The sequence below is a fragment of the Bombina bombina genome, chromosome 1 (assembly GCF_027579735.1).
Source record: "Bombina bombina isolate aBomBom1 chromosome 1, aBomBom1.pri, whole genome shotgun sequence".
NCBI classification, from domain to species: Eukaryota; Metazoa; Chordata; class Amphibia; order Anura; family Bombinatoridae; genus Bombina; species Bombina bombina.
In genome coordinates this window covers 412,983,292-412,998,590 of record NC_069499.1, presented here as the reverse complement: position 1 = coordinate 412,998,590, position 15,299 = coordinate 412,983,292, and the positions used below count along the sequence as shown (strand labels likewise).

The 15,299-nt window shown below is 38.6% G+C and overlaps 1 protein-coding gene across 1 annotated transcript in view; it reads left to right on the top strand.

Annotated features, from left to right (window-relative positions):
- Positions 1-15,299, top strand: part of CCDC148 (coiled-coil domain containing 148) — a 633,004-nt gene that overhangs the window by 446,199 nt on the left and 171,506 nt on the right. Inside the window, exon 9 of the mRNA XM_053698320.1 lies at positions 4,217-4,355. Within this exon, the coding sequence (XP_053554295.1) occupies positions 4,217-4,355 (139 nt within the window). The remainder of the gene's footprint in view (positions 1-4,216; positions 4,356-15,299) is intronic.

The following is a 15,299-nucleotide window of genomic DNA, read 5'->3' as shown; positions in this document are numbered from 1 at the left end:
ACTTTACAAGGACCTATTTTAAATACAAATGTTCCAAAATAAAATAAAATAAAAAAACAATAATCAACAACGCCAATATAGATATAAGTATCAGTAAAAATGTAACTCTTTTCACTATCTAGATATTTCAATGGATTTACAAAGTATCCAATGTTAAGAAAGAAGAAACACTGTTGAATGTCTAAAGAGACTAAAGTTCTGGAACACATTTTTAATGTTTTTGTTTCTGTAATATCAAAAATGCTTGGATATCAACTTCCCTATTCATTGCTAGGAGTTCAATTTTTACTGATACTTATATCTATATTGGCGTTGTTGGTTTTGAGAAAAAATCATTGATTAAACTAAAACAGGATACCACAATTGTAATTGGGGAAGTGGACAAGTGGGGCAGTGTAGTCATTCAGGAAAGGGAGGACTATACAGCAGAAGAGTATAGTATCTTGAACGACCCTACAACCTATATTAAATTGAAAAAAACTAATCAATTTATAAAAGATTTAAAAAATCTTTTGGAAAATAATACGGAAGCAGGGACAATCACAAAAAACGAATATGAATTTTTATTCACGGACAAATGTAGGGTGGAATTATTTTATCACCTACCTAAAGTCCATAAAAATCAACAGCAGCCTCCTGGATGGCCTATTATTTCAGGCATCAACTCGCTAACATGCAACCTCTCCCAATTTGTTGACTTTTATTTAAATCCAATGGTCATTACTCTCAAATCTTATGTCAGGGATACTCCCCATATAATATCGATAATGGACTCTATAAAGTGGCAATCAGATTACAGTTGGCTAACTCTAGATGTCACTTCGCTTTATACCTTTATCACTCATGACACAGGAGTAAAAAGTATAAAATATAGTTTTGATAAATACAATCATTTACCCCTTCCACAGAGAGATTTTCTTTTACAATCAATGAGCTTTATCTTACGAAAAAATTATTTTCTTTTTGAGAAGGAGTATTTTTTGCAGGTTGGGGGCACAGCGATGGGTACTCACCTTGCCCCCAACTATGCAAGCCTATACATGGGAGCATGGGAGGACCAGTATATCTGGCAAAACAACCCCTTTAAAGAGAATATTATAATCTGGAAACGCTTCATAGATGACGTGGTGGTCATCTGGAAGGGGGATGAAATCAGCATTCTGGAACAAAGGAAAAATTGAATTCCTTGATATAGTTTTATCAAGTGAAGGGGTAAAGTAGTTACTTCTCTATATAGAAAGGAGACAGACTCGAACAGTTATCTCCATGCCAAAAGTGGTCACCACAGGAACTGGATTCGTAATATACTGTATGGCCAGTTCCAGAGGCTGAGATGAAACTGTTCAAGTCTGCCTTCCTTTGATGAAGAATCTGAACATTTAAAAACAAAGTTCAAATCGAAAGGCTATTCAGATAGTATTAGAAAAAATGGATATGTAAAAGCACGACAGATAGAACATCTTTGTTGAAACAAAAAAAAGAACCCTGATATACAGGGGAAGAAAAATAATATCTTTTTAACCAAATATAATGAAGAGTCGTGGAAAATTAAAAGGGGCATCAAAAAACATTGGCATGTCCTTTTGGAGGATCACATACTGGGTAAGACTCTAGACAAAATTCCTTTAGTTGTTTTTAGGAAAAACAAGAATCTTAAAGCTATATTAGCACCTAGTTGCTTAAAACAAAATAAAAAAACTAATTGGTTGAATAAGACAAACTTTGTTTTTTTTAGATGCAATCGAAAGAACTGTAACACATGCCCTATTATTGATAAGGATAATAAACAAATAGTTTCCAAGTCCATTGGATAAAAAAAACAATAAAAACATCTCAAATTAACTGCCACTCGAAATATGTGGTATATGTTTTGAAATGTTCTTGCCACCGCCATTATGTTGGGAGAACAAAGAGAACTATTAAAAGAGGGATAATGGAACACATTGCCAATATTGAAAAAGGAAATGTGTCCCATGGGGTAACAGACCGTTATAGAGAATTCCACCAAAATGACCCTTCCTGTTTGCGATTCAAAGCAATTGAGCAAGTAACATTAGATGAGAGAAGGGGGCATAGAACGTTACGGCTCAGACAGAGGGAGACTTTTTGGATACACTCCCTTCAAACTGTAGAACCCCTAGGAATGAATAGGGAAGTTGATATCCAAGCATTTTTGATATAACAGAAACAAAAACATATTTAAAATATGTTACAGAATTTTGGACTCTGTAGACATTCAACAGTGTTTCTTCTATCTTAAAATTGGATACTTTGTAATTCCATTGAAATATCTAGATAGAGAAAAAAGTTATATTTTTACTGATATCTATATTGGCGTTGTTGATTTTTGTATTTAAAATAGGTCCTTGTAAAGTTAAAATAGTTTCTTGTGTATATAGAATGATAAATATTAATACAATAGCACAATAAAATAAAAACTATAGGATCAAATTTAAAGATAAAGTTATCATCTTGTAAATTAGAGCAATGGGAAATTTGGTTCAAAGTATTTAGATAGATAAAATATAATCATAAACACCAAGAGCTCTTATTTCTAAGTTGATAATTGTGCAGGAAAATATCTAAAATTTGTAGGGTTCTCAACACACAAATTTGTATGAGAGTGTATATATATACATATATTTTTGCCATTTCGTAAGGCTTTAAGGATAAAGAGTGAAAGCCAGTATTAACATTAGCAACAATACATATCACAATGAAAACAAAGTAGGGCGAATAAGGAGTTATACACACATATAGGCTTTGTTTAATTCATTATGCTGTATTTATTTTTTAGCAGAATCTTAATGTTATTTGAAGGTATTAAACATTAATTTAACTAAGCGTAAGCACAGGCTTGTTAGGAAACTTCTTTTTTTGATAATTGCTTTTAGGTTTCGGTGACGTTAGATGGGCATGTCTAATTTATCTGTCTCTAAATACACAGCATGTGAGGTGGGCGTTCATCAAGCTTCTGACGAAGCTGATGAGTTTTGTGAAACGTGTAAGGCCACGCCCACCTTACCTGACTTGCTACACATACGCTGCCCAGTACTCCACTCTGGTCGGGGTTGCTTCAGCGTTTTGTTTGGAGACATTGTTGCTGTATTTGAGCCATCTGTTACACTATATTTGGCTACATTTGGTGCCTCCAGTCTGGAATACAGAAACCTGGCAACTTGAGACTTTCAAGAAGAACCTTTTCACACCAGGACGTTTTTCTTGTGGACGCAGTGGGGACACTTATTTATCTACTTGTCCTTCCTTACCTCATATGATTGAGGGCTCATATTGTGAGTAGGGATTACCTCAGGGGAGGTCTTTTCTATATGCTTATCATATTTTATTAAAATTGATCTGCACTATGAGAGGTGTTTTTGTGTGCTTATCTTTCTAGATCTCTACATATTTATATATATATATATATATATATATATATATATATATATATATATATATATAAAATATATAAATATGAAGAACATTGGAATGTGAAATAATATTTCACACTTTGGTTAAACACTATAAGGTTTGCATGACTTGTTGGGTGCTATTCCCCCCCCCCCCCACACACACACACACACACTTTTTATGCTCCATTGAAGTCAATGGGAGAATATGTTAACAAGGTTGAAATATTCTAACTTCTGCTTTTTGTGAGCGTTGGGTAGGCGTGAGATCGAAAGCTTTTCATTTTCAACTTATAATACACTAGCAACTGGACGCATGCAAAAAATGTACTTCTAGCGGAGTTAACGCGTGAGCAGGAGTGATAAATAGCACTCCACTTGTAATCTAGCCCTTTATGTACTGAATGTATGTTGTCGATTAACATAATAAAAAATCTAAATATTTATGGGTAACCTAGAAGATTTTTCAAGGTTGTGAGGAAATATAGGCTAGATGGTGCTTGATGCATTTTATATAGTACATCTATGATTTTATCAACTTTTCCAAGGTTGTTTGGTACTTTCATTATTTCATATTACAGAATGCATCACCATATATTGGTTCTGCTTGGTTGTCAATTTGACACTTAATAGTGGTTGGTAAAACTAACTAGCACATTTTCTAGTCATCAAATTATTCATTATGTATTCACATATTTAAACACAATACAAACTGTAGCATTTCAATGTTATGTTTAATACAGCTGAAATTGTTTGCCAGTATTAATGAGCTTAATTATTTTCTTTTGTATATTTTTATTTTTTAGGAATTGTAAATGGAGCGAAAAAGACCATTGGATTTTTAAGTCCATTATCAATCAATATCCAAATGATCTGCCCAACAGAAGAGCTTTATACTTAGATATGTTGTCAAGGCATTTGCCTAGCAAGCCAAGGCAGGAACTGGTTAGTGCGTTTTTATTATATTTAACTAATTGGAAATTACTTGAACATTCTGTTCTCACTTTGTTTGTTTACACAATGAGTCAGTTAAGCATTTACAGAGGATATCAGATTTTGTTGATGTAATGACAAATTATGTTTTAGTTTAGTATTCTAACTTTTAATTTACTAAACAACAGCCCTGATGATAAAAGATTCTGCTGCTTAGAGACAAAATTGTAGTGCAAACTTCACAAGGGCTGATTCACTGAATGATAAAAGAATCTAGGCGGGCAGATTTTTCTATACTTTTTTGCTATACGGTTCTCTGCATTTCTGTATACTTAATCCATCTCAAGTGGTCCAATAGATTGCTTGACCATTTTTAATTTTCATAATTTATTGAGTAATTAACTATATGGCCTCTAGTTATCAAGCCGTCAACTGCAAATACGCTGGAATACCGCAGCATATTTGTGGCTAGGCTGATTTGCCGTAGTTATCAAGCCCTACAGCCCGGCAAAAGTAGAATTTAGTGACGTAACATACGATCCGATGGACTCAGTCCAACACAGATCGATGTTTACGTCACTACAGATGTTCCGAACGCAAGTTCGGCACAATCTGACTGCTTTTGGTAGTTATCAAATACCTACCAAGTACGCTCGCCACAATTCCGGACCAGCGTACCTGGTTTTCAATCCGCCGCCCTGGAGGCGGCGGATCCCATAGGAATCAATGGGAGTCTGACAGCAGCGAGAGCTCATGCTCGCTGCTGCCTGATATCCCATTGATTTCTATGGGAAGTGTCTGCACCTAACACCCTAACATGTACCCCGAGTCTAAACACCCCTAATCTACCCCCTACATCGCCGCCACCTACTTTATACTTATTAACCCCTAAACCGCCACTCCTGGACCCCACCGCCACTATAATAAACCTATTACCACCTAAACCACCGCTCCCGGACCCCGCCGCCACTATAATAAACTTATTAGCCCCTAAACCGCCGCTCCTGGACCCCGCTGCAACTATTATAAACTTATTAACCCCTAAACCGCCACTCCCGGGCCCCGCCGCAACTAAATAAATATATTAACCCCTAAACCGCTGCTCCCGGACCCCACCCCCACCTACATTACATTTATTAACCCCTAATCTACCCCCCCTATACCGCCACCAATATATTAAATGAATTAACCCCAAAACCTAAATCTAACCCTAACCCTAACACCCCCCCTAACTTAACCCCTTAATGACCACAATGTACCCTGTATGTCACTGGTCGTTAAGGGTTTTTTCAGGACATAATAGCACAAGTCTAGCAAGAACGCACTATTAATGCACTCCTCCAGCAGGCTTTGTTGAATAGAGCAGTCTCAACGCTGGTGGCAAGACCGCACTATAAAACAATCAAGTCCCAAAAAAAGGCCAATGACATACAGAGTACGTCGCTGGTCCTTAAGGGGTTAAATATTATTTAAATTAATCTAACTAAATATTCCTATAATTAAAAAAAATATTTAAAACTAAATACTTACCTATAAAATAAACCCTAAGATAGCTACAATATAATTAATAATTACATTATAGCTATTTTAGGGTTTATTTTTATTTTACAGGCAACTTTGTATTTATTTTAACTAAATACAATAGCTATTAAATAGTTATTAACTATTTAATAGCTACCTAGCTAAAATAACTACAAAATTACCTGTAAAATAAATCCTAACCTAAGTTACAAATACACCTAATACTATACTATCAATAAATTAATTAAATAAATTAACTACAATTATTTATAATAAATTACAATTAAATAAACTAAACTATATTACAAAAACAAACAAACACTAAATTACAAAAAAATAAATATTACAAGAAGTTTAATCTAATTACACCTAATCTAAGCCCCCTAATAAAATAAAAAAGCCCCCCAAAATAATAAAATTCCCTATCCTAAACTAAATTACAAATAGTAGTAATCAGCTCTTTTACCAGCCCTTAAAAGGGCCTTTTGCGGGGCATTGCCCCAAAGTAATCAGCTCTTTTACCTGTAAAAAAAGAAATACAATACCCCCCCAACATTACAACCCACCACCCACACACCCCTACTCTAAAACCCACCCGATCCCCCCTTAAAAAAAACTAACACTACCCCATTGAAGATCACCCTATCTTGAGCCGTGTTCACCCAGCCGGGCACCACTGGTCATCCTATGCGGCAGAAGAGGACATCCGAACCAGCAGAAGTCTTCATCCGATCGGGGCAGAAGAATTAAGGTAGGAAAAATCCGATTGGCTGATTGGATCAGCCAATAGAATGCAAGGTCAATTTTATTGGCTGATCCAATCAGCCAATCGGATTGAACTTCAATCCGATTGGCTGATTACATCAGCCAATCAGATTTTTCCTACCTTAATTCCGATTGGCTGGTAGAATCCTATCAGCCAATCGGAATGCGAGGAACACCATCTTAGATGACGTCATTTAAAGGACCAGTCATTCGTCGGGTAGTCGTCGGCCAAGGAGGATCTTCCTCGCCGGAGGTCTTCAAGATGGAGCCGCTCATCGCCGCAAGGATGAAGATAGAAGATGCCGCTTGGATGAAGATTTCTGTCAGATGGAGGACCTCTTCTGCCCCGATCGGATGAAGACTTCTGCCGGTCCGGATGTCCTCTTCTGCCGCATCGGATGACCAGTGGTGCCCGGATGTGTGAACACAGCTTAAGGTAGGGTCAATGGGGTAGTGTTAGTTTTATTTTTAAGGGGGGATCCAGTGGGTTTTAGAGTAGGGGTGTGTGGGTGGTGGGTTTAAAGAGCTGATTACTTTGGGGCAATGCCCCGCAAAAGGCCCTTTTAAGGGCTGGTAAAAGAGCTGATTACTACTATTTGTAATTTAGTTTAGGGTAGGGAATTTTATTATTTTTGGGGGCTTTTTTATTTTATTAGGGGGCTTAGATTAGGTGTAATTAAATTAAACTTCTTGTAATATTTTTTTTTTTTTGTAATTTAGTGTTTGTTTTTGTAATATAGTTTAGTTTATTTAATTGTATTTTATTATAAATAATTGTAGTTAATTTATTTAATTAATTTATTGATAGTGTAGTGTTAGGTGTATTTGTAACTCAGGTTAGGATTTATTTTACAGTTAGTTTAGCTAGGTAGCTATTAAATAGTTAATAACTATTTAATAGCTATTGTACCTAGTTAAAATAAATACAAAGTTGCCTGTAAAATAAAAATAAACCCTAAAATAGCTACATTGTAACTTTAAGTTATATTGTAGCTATCTTAAGTTTTTTTTTATAGGTAAGTATTTAGTTTTAAATAGGAATAATTTATTTATTTATAGGAATATTTTTTTAGATTAATTTAAATAATATTTAAGTTAGGGGGTGTTAGGGTTAGACTTAGGTTTTGGGGTTAATTCATTTAATATATTGGTGGCGGTGTAGGGGGGTAGATTAGGGGTTAATCAATGTAATGTAGGTGTATGGGGGGCAGGATAGGGGTTAATAAATGTAATGTAGGTGGCGGTTGGGGTCCGGGTGTGGCGGTTTCTGGGTTCAACAATTCATTTATTTGCGGCGGGGTCCGGGAACAGCAGGATAGGGGTTAATAACTTTATGTAGGTGGTGGCACTATAGGGTCTGGCAGATTAGGGGTTAATAGGTATAATGTAGGTGGTGGCGGGGTCCGGGAGCGGCGGGTTAGGGGTTAATATATTTATTTTAGTTGCGGCGGGGTCGAGGAGTGGTGGTTTAGGGGGTAATAACTTTATTTAGGTGCGGGGGGGGGCTCCGTGAGCAGCAGTTTATGGGGTAAAACAGTATAGTTTAGTGTGGGTGCTTAGTGACAGGCTAGCAAGAAAGCTGCGAAGAAGCCGATGATCAGCAAGATCAATGATTGTCAGTTAACAACAGTCCGCTGCTCATCGCACCATACTTGACAGCTTGACTGTATTCAGGTCCGCGGCGGCGATGTAAGGTGAGCTTAGGCGAGCATATTGGGCCAGCGAATGTAGGTAAGTAGACGGCTTGATACATAGAGGCCTATGTATTCTTATTGCGAAACCACATATTTTTAAATTTTGTTTTACTTGGCTTAACCACCGCGGCCATCTTTGTGCTATGGTGCACAACAAATTTTGCTTATACAGATGTTTACAGAAACCTCAATATCTCAGCTCAGAATGGTCCTAGCTGCTTAGAACAAAAACCGAGGTCTAGAGCACATCACAAGGTACTTGAACATATATAAACATTTTGCACATTCTTGTTCCATAGACTTTGAACTTAAGTCCTAATGTTATGAGTCCATTTTTAGGGTCAATTTTTAATGGGAAGTGTTTGGATCTCAGTCTTAAATTCTATTTAGGGGGTACCTAGGTAAGTATAGTGTGCATGCAGAACATTTCATGTTTGAGACTTCTCTTATTTTTTTTTATTATGCAACATTATCCTACAAGAGACCCATTGGGTAGGTGGGGATGAGTTGAGACTGAAAACTCCACTCTCCCCCATTGTATATGCGGCCTCCTATGTCGGTAAAAGCAGAGGGGTTGCTATTTTGGTAAATTGAAACCTCTCTTTCCAATGCTTACATGTTGAACAAGATGTAGAGGGGAGATATTTAATGCTAGTGTGTAAATTGAATAACTGCCTGTATACACTGGTTAACATGTATGCTCCCAACCAAGGTCAACTGAAATTCCTTAGGAAAACATTAGATCTGGTTGACAAAATTAAACAGGGAACCCTCCTTATAGGAGGAGATTTCAACTTAATATGGGATCCAGATCTAGACATGAAATTCTCCAAACCATGCTCTGGTGATGCATATATTAATTTATCTGCCCCAAAATTTTGGGACTTAGTGTATCCGTATCAACTCTTTTGAGTTGGTGTTCCTTACACCCCACAGATAAAGATTATTCGTATTTATCCCTAACCCACAGATCTTATTCCCGCATGGACTATTTCTTCACTGACTCCTGGACTCTAAATTCCCCCAATCCCTCTGGGCTGACCCCTTATTTCTTGGGTCTGTACAAGAGACAACCATTGTTTTCCTATGGAATAATCCAGAGGGAACTACTTCCCACCAAATTAGATGGGCAGCTTTCAAGGCCTATATCCGAGGGATATGCATCAGTAAACTAGCGAAGATTAAAAAATATAGGGGAGCACCCCTAGGCAAATTGATGTGTGACCTCAGGGAAACAGATAGGTGAAATAAAACCAACCCTACACAGACTTACTCAGATAAATTGTTACATCTTAAGGCCCTCATCAAGGAAAGAGAAATTGAAAGAGTTCAAGAGGCAGCAATGCGATTTAAACAGCTCATGCATTCAAAAAGCAATAAGGCAGACACGCTTTTAGCGAAAAAACTAAGGCAGCGGCGGCAAGAATCCCCTCGTTATCCTACGAGGGACAGACATCATATACTCCAGCAGACATCGGAACGATGTTCGCGGAATTCTATTCAAAGCTGTACAACATTGCGAACATGAACATCCTGAGGCAATATCGCCTCAAGACATCAAGCATTTCCTATCATCCTTAAACTTACCACAGTTATTAGAGAAGTGTAGGGAGGCGTTAATACAAGCATTTTCTTTAGAAGAGGTTGAGAGAGTCCTGAAACAAATTCAAAATAAAATGGCCCCTGGGCCGGATGGATTTACAGGGACATTTTATAAGAAATTGAAACCGCAAATAGTTATAATACTGAGCAATCTTTTTAACAAGATCCGAGAGACAGGGAAAATGCATAGAGAGTTCTTGGAGGCCACCATCATTCTCATACCTAAACCGGGAAAAGATCAGACTGATTGTAGTAATTATCGTCCCATATCCCTTATTAATTTAGATACCAAACTGTATTCAAAGCTTATAGCCAATAGGATTGTCCATTTGCTACCAACAATCATACACTATGATCAAGTTGGATTAATGCTGGGAAGACAGGGTCCGGATAATACCAAAGATTGATTTCAGTATTCACGGAGGCACAACGTCTGAACATTCCTATGGTGGCCCTGTCGTTGGATGCTGAAAAATCCTTCGACAGGGTCAGGTGGGAGTACATCTGGGAGGTTCTTTGATCCTTTGGGTTCCCTGAACCATTTATCCTAGCAATTCAAACCTTATATTCAGTTCCGCATGCAAGAGTTAAGGAAATGGGATTTTTTTCTCCAGAACTCCCAATTCGTAATGGGACTAGACAGGGTTGCCTGCTTTTACTGCTCAATTTCGTGCTTGCGATGGAGCCCTTCGCCCAAAAGATTAGACAATCTGATCTGATTACTGGGGTCCCTCTTTTAAGTGCCTCAGAGAAAATAGTTCTTTTTGCAGATGAAGTGACTTTGCTCTTGACGGAACTAGTGATCTCCATTCTAGCAGCTTTTAATGTGATTTGCTAATTTGGGGCTATAAGCTACTATAAAATCAATTATAAAAAGACAGCGGGGTATCCTATCCAGATTGAACAATCCACTTTACTAACGGCTAGATTTAGAGTTCGGCGGTAGATGGGCTGTTAACGCCACGCGTGTTTATGTCTAACGCACGTCATTGTTTGACTCCGGTATTTAGAGTTAATATAAGACCATCTAACGACGCTCCTAACGCGTGTATGTCACACGCGTAATCCTGCCCGCGTTAGACAGTCTCCCATAGAGATCAATGGGAAAGCAAATAATAATTTTTTCACCTAACACTCGATCTCGCGAGAATACGCACAGCTCGGTCATATGACGCATACCACATCATGCACAACAATAACACGCCGCAAATGTCACAACAACAATCAATCAACAAAGCACACAAGCATTACACATTCACAAGCGGGGGAAGTTTTAATACTATTTATACGGGGAATACGCATATACTTTAAGATGCGGAAAATCGCACAATAACAACAAGGATTAAAAAATATATACATACACTAGAAACAAAATCGCATTCAATATCATTATATATTATGAAAAACATACATATACAACACTTCACGAAGAACACACCATCGCAAATTCACATTTAAAAAGAATACTTTTGGACAATGAAAGCTAAAACGAACACTATGACATCATCGCATTCTACACATTCCACAAATACCAACTCTAAATGAGCATGCGCAAATTCACACACCTAATACACATTGCAATAATATTAATTGCTAATAAAGCACACCTGAACACTAATTACAATGGAAATTGGGACATCATTAAACATTTACACAGGGTATATAAGCACCACACAAGCATGGCTTCTTTGACTGTGTTGCTGGTGGGTCTTTGGAGATTGGAGGTTTAAGAATAGAGAGTTTGAGAATTTTTGAGAGTGAGTTAGTGTTAGCGTGAGAGAGTCAGTTGGTAGTGTTAGCGTGAGAGAGTCAGTTGGTAGTGTTAGCGTGAGAGAGTCAGTTGGTAGTGTTAGCGTGAGAGAGTGAGTGAGTTAGTGGGAGTTAGTGGGAGTGGGAGAGAGTCTGTTAGTGGGAGCGTGAGTGAGTTAGTGGGAGTTATTAGTGAGAGTTGTTAGTGGGAGCGTCAGTTAGTGGTAGTTAGTGAGCGTTAGTGGGAGTGTTTGTTATTGAGAATTAGAAGTAGTGTGAGTTAGCGAGCGAGTGATTTATCTGTACACTTAACACATTTACACGCAAACACATTCAATACATACATACACTTATCAATAACACTACATACACTCCATACCCCCTACCCCCTCATACTACACTCCATACCCCATTCCTTGTAGTCCCATTCCCTTTCATCCCATTTACTCTTATCCCATACCCCATACCCATCCCATACCCATCCCCTAGTTACATTTAGTTTACATATCCTCCTTTTAGTCTTATTCTTTTCGTTTATTTAAATACTCCTTACCCTCTTTGTTTTTTTTACATCCCTCACACTTTAAGCACCTTTTTTGTCTTTTTAGTTCTTTATTTTGACCCCCTTTCATTTCATCACACTCACTTTTTGTTTGATTATTTGGGGTTTAGTTTAGGGAGGAGATGGAGGCCAGGCAGGGGACAGGTAGAGGGGGGAGTAGAGGGAGGGGGAGAGGAACAGGGCAGGAAGGGGGGCAGGAAGGGGGGCAGGAAGCGGGGGTGGAAGCGGTGGGTGGACCCAGCCACTTGGTTCAAGATGACCAAGTGGCTGGGCCCAGTGGCGGTCAGAGTAGGGCTTCACAGTCCGGGAAACAGAGGGCATCGTCACAGGGGAAGGCCAAGGCGACTAGGGAGGCGAGGTTTACGATGGAGGAGAAGGAGGCCCTCGTAGAGGCCTATATGGCCAGGCATAGGATGCTGCAGCACCAAAAGACCACCCCGACTGACAAGAGGAGGCTCTGGAACGAGATTAGGAATGCAGTCAATGCAGTGGGTGGCCGGAACCGGGATATGGATTCTATCAAACATCGGTACCGGGACTGTAAACTTGAACTTAAAAAAAAGTTAAGCCTGGAGGCCCGACATGCCGCAGGGACCGGTGGCGGCCCTGCCCTTGAAATGGAGTACTGCAGATGGGAGGAAATGTTGCGGCCCAGCATCTCCGAGGTGGAAGTAGTCGGTATCGGAGGAATCGATACCGGGAACCTGCCACTCTCATCTGACGGTAAGCTCATTGAACAATAATTTCACATACGAATGTATTTCAATGGACACTATACGCAAACATTTACTTTCATGATTGAGGTAGCGAATACAATTTGACAAAACATTCAAATGTACTTATATTACCTAATTTGATTCATTCTTGAGATATATTTTAATGAAGAAATAGCCATGCACACGGTGAAACAATCACAGGAGGCAGCTATATTCAGCTAACAATCAGCATCTTATAAGCATATTTAGATATGCTTTTCAGCAAAGAATATCCAGAGAATGAAGCTAATTAGATAAGAAAAGTACATTCGAAAGTTGATACTAAATGTATGCTTCTAAATCATGAAAGATAAAACATTGGGTTTCATGTGTTAAGGATCAGATTAATGCTATTACGCTGTTTACACGCATTCTATTACTTTGCGGTTACATCAGTATCTAGGCTATAGGTTAGGTGTGCATTTAAACAGACTGAAAACAAACGCAAAAACATTCACATTGACCACAGATATCACAAACACGGTTTAGAAAAAGCGGAAATCGTATTGATTGTTTGTTAGATTTCAAAGTGGATTAATGATTCTGCATTTGTAATTGTATCGTAAGCTAAGTCATTTAAACCTTGATTTGCAAATATGCTAATATATATATATATATTTTTTTTTTTATTTATTTATATACAGAGTCTGGGGACGAGGCAGCACAGCCTCCTGCATCTCCCCGGGATGAGAGTGGTGGTGAGGAATTCCCACTTCGGAGGGAAGAGGCCCCCCGTGACGAACAGCGCACGGGAGATGATGAAGAGGCCCCGGAAGCACAGGAGGATCCCGCTGAACCCGCGGAACCCGCGGAACCCGAGGTCCCTCAAAGACCCGCACTCCGCCGTGCACGGGCACCCCGCCGTGCACGGGTTCAACAGGCACAACAAGAGGAAATAGCGGAGGTGCGGGTTCTACTGGAGTACATAGACCAGATGCGTACCTCCCGGATAGAAAATATAGAAGGACGACGCAGAATACTTGATGGCCAGAATCAAATTATTCAAGGACAAAATGAAATAATCCGCATACTGAATAGAATACAAGAAGGACAAACAAGAATGTTTAATCTTCATCAGGAAATGTTCACATTTTTCCGGGAGGCGCATGCTGGTCTACCTCCTGTTGCTGGGCCTCTTGTTGCTGGGCCTCTTGCTGCTGGGCCATCTCCTCCTGCCGGCCCATCTCATCCTCCTCCTCAGCCATCTACTCCTCCTCCTCCTCAGCCATCTACTCCTCCTCCTCCTCAGCCATCTACTCATCCTCCTCAGCCATCTTCTCCTCCTCATCCATCTTCTCCTCCTCAGCCATCTACTCCTCACCTTGGTCGTCCCAGTACTCTTCCTTCCACTCCTCCCACAACAGCTCCAAGGAGGACTCTTTGGAGTCGGCAGTTGCCTCTCCCAGAGCCTCAGCCCCGTGGGAAGAGGGGAAGGAAGAGGAAGTAAGTATTTTTTTCCATCTTCAAATTTTTTTTTTATGTAATGTGTAATGGATAGGTATGTGATGATGTGGTTTTCATACACTTGTGGACCACACTCTGTATATAATCGACTTCTATGGGACCGGGTCCATGGAGGAAGATTCTTTGCAGAGTGTGGGTTATAAGTGTGTGAAAACCACATCATCACATACCTATCCTTGTTCATGATATTGATTGGTTTCTGTGATGTGATGTCCAAACTGTTTCCCGAATCGCTAACTAAATTACCATAACAATTATCCATGATGGCATATTACTGTTTGAATGCCAATAACACAGCTTAAAGGGACAGTCAGAAAATTATTGATTACAAAGAAAACACTGTATTACGCATTATAAAGTTTGAAACAACAAAACATGGAGAAATACATGTGTGACTTATGTGCTTACCCTTGTATCTATGACTATGAAAAATGACCACTTATTTGTTGTTCTGACATAACAACATTTTAGATATCAATGATCAATACATGGTCAATAATATGCTGTATGAGCACAAGGTTTTACATATACAAATGCTATCCAAATGCCCTCTAGTGCTCAAATTGTATAATGATTACAAGCACTCTTCAAGATTTAAGAAATGAGCACACCAACCTCATAGGTTTAGATAGCAAATTTAAATAAACCCAGACAAATGTTCAATTGTTGAGAAACATTTGATATCCTTGATATTACAGAATTGACTTTTCGAATAATTTTAAAAAATAAAATTTTTCTAAACTGTCCCTTTAACAACATTACATATGCTAACACATATTTTAAGCTTGTTGGTATATCTACATGTACTTTGTCAAAAAATAAATTTTAAAATCACATTTATATT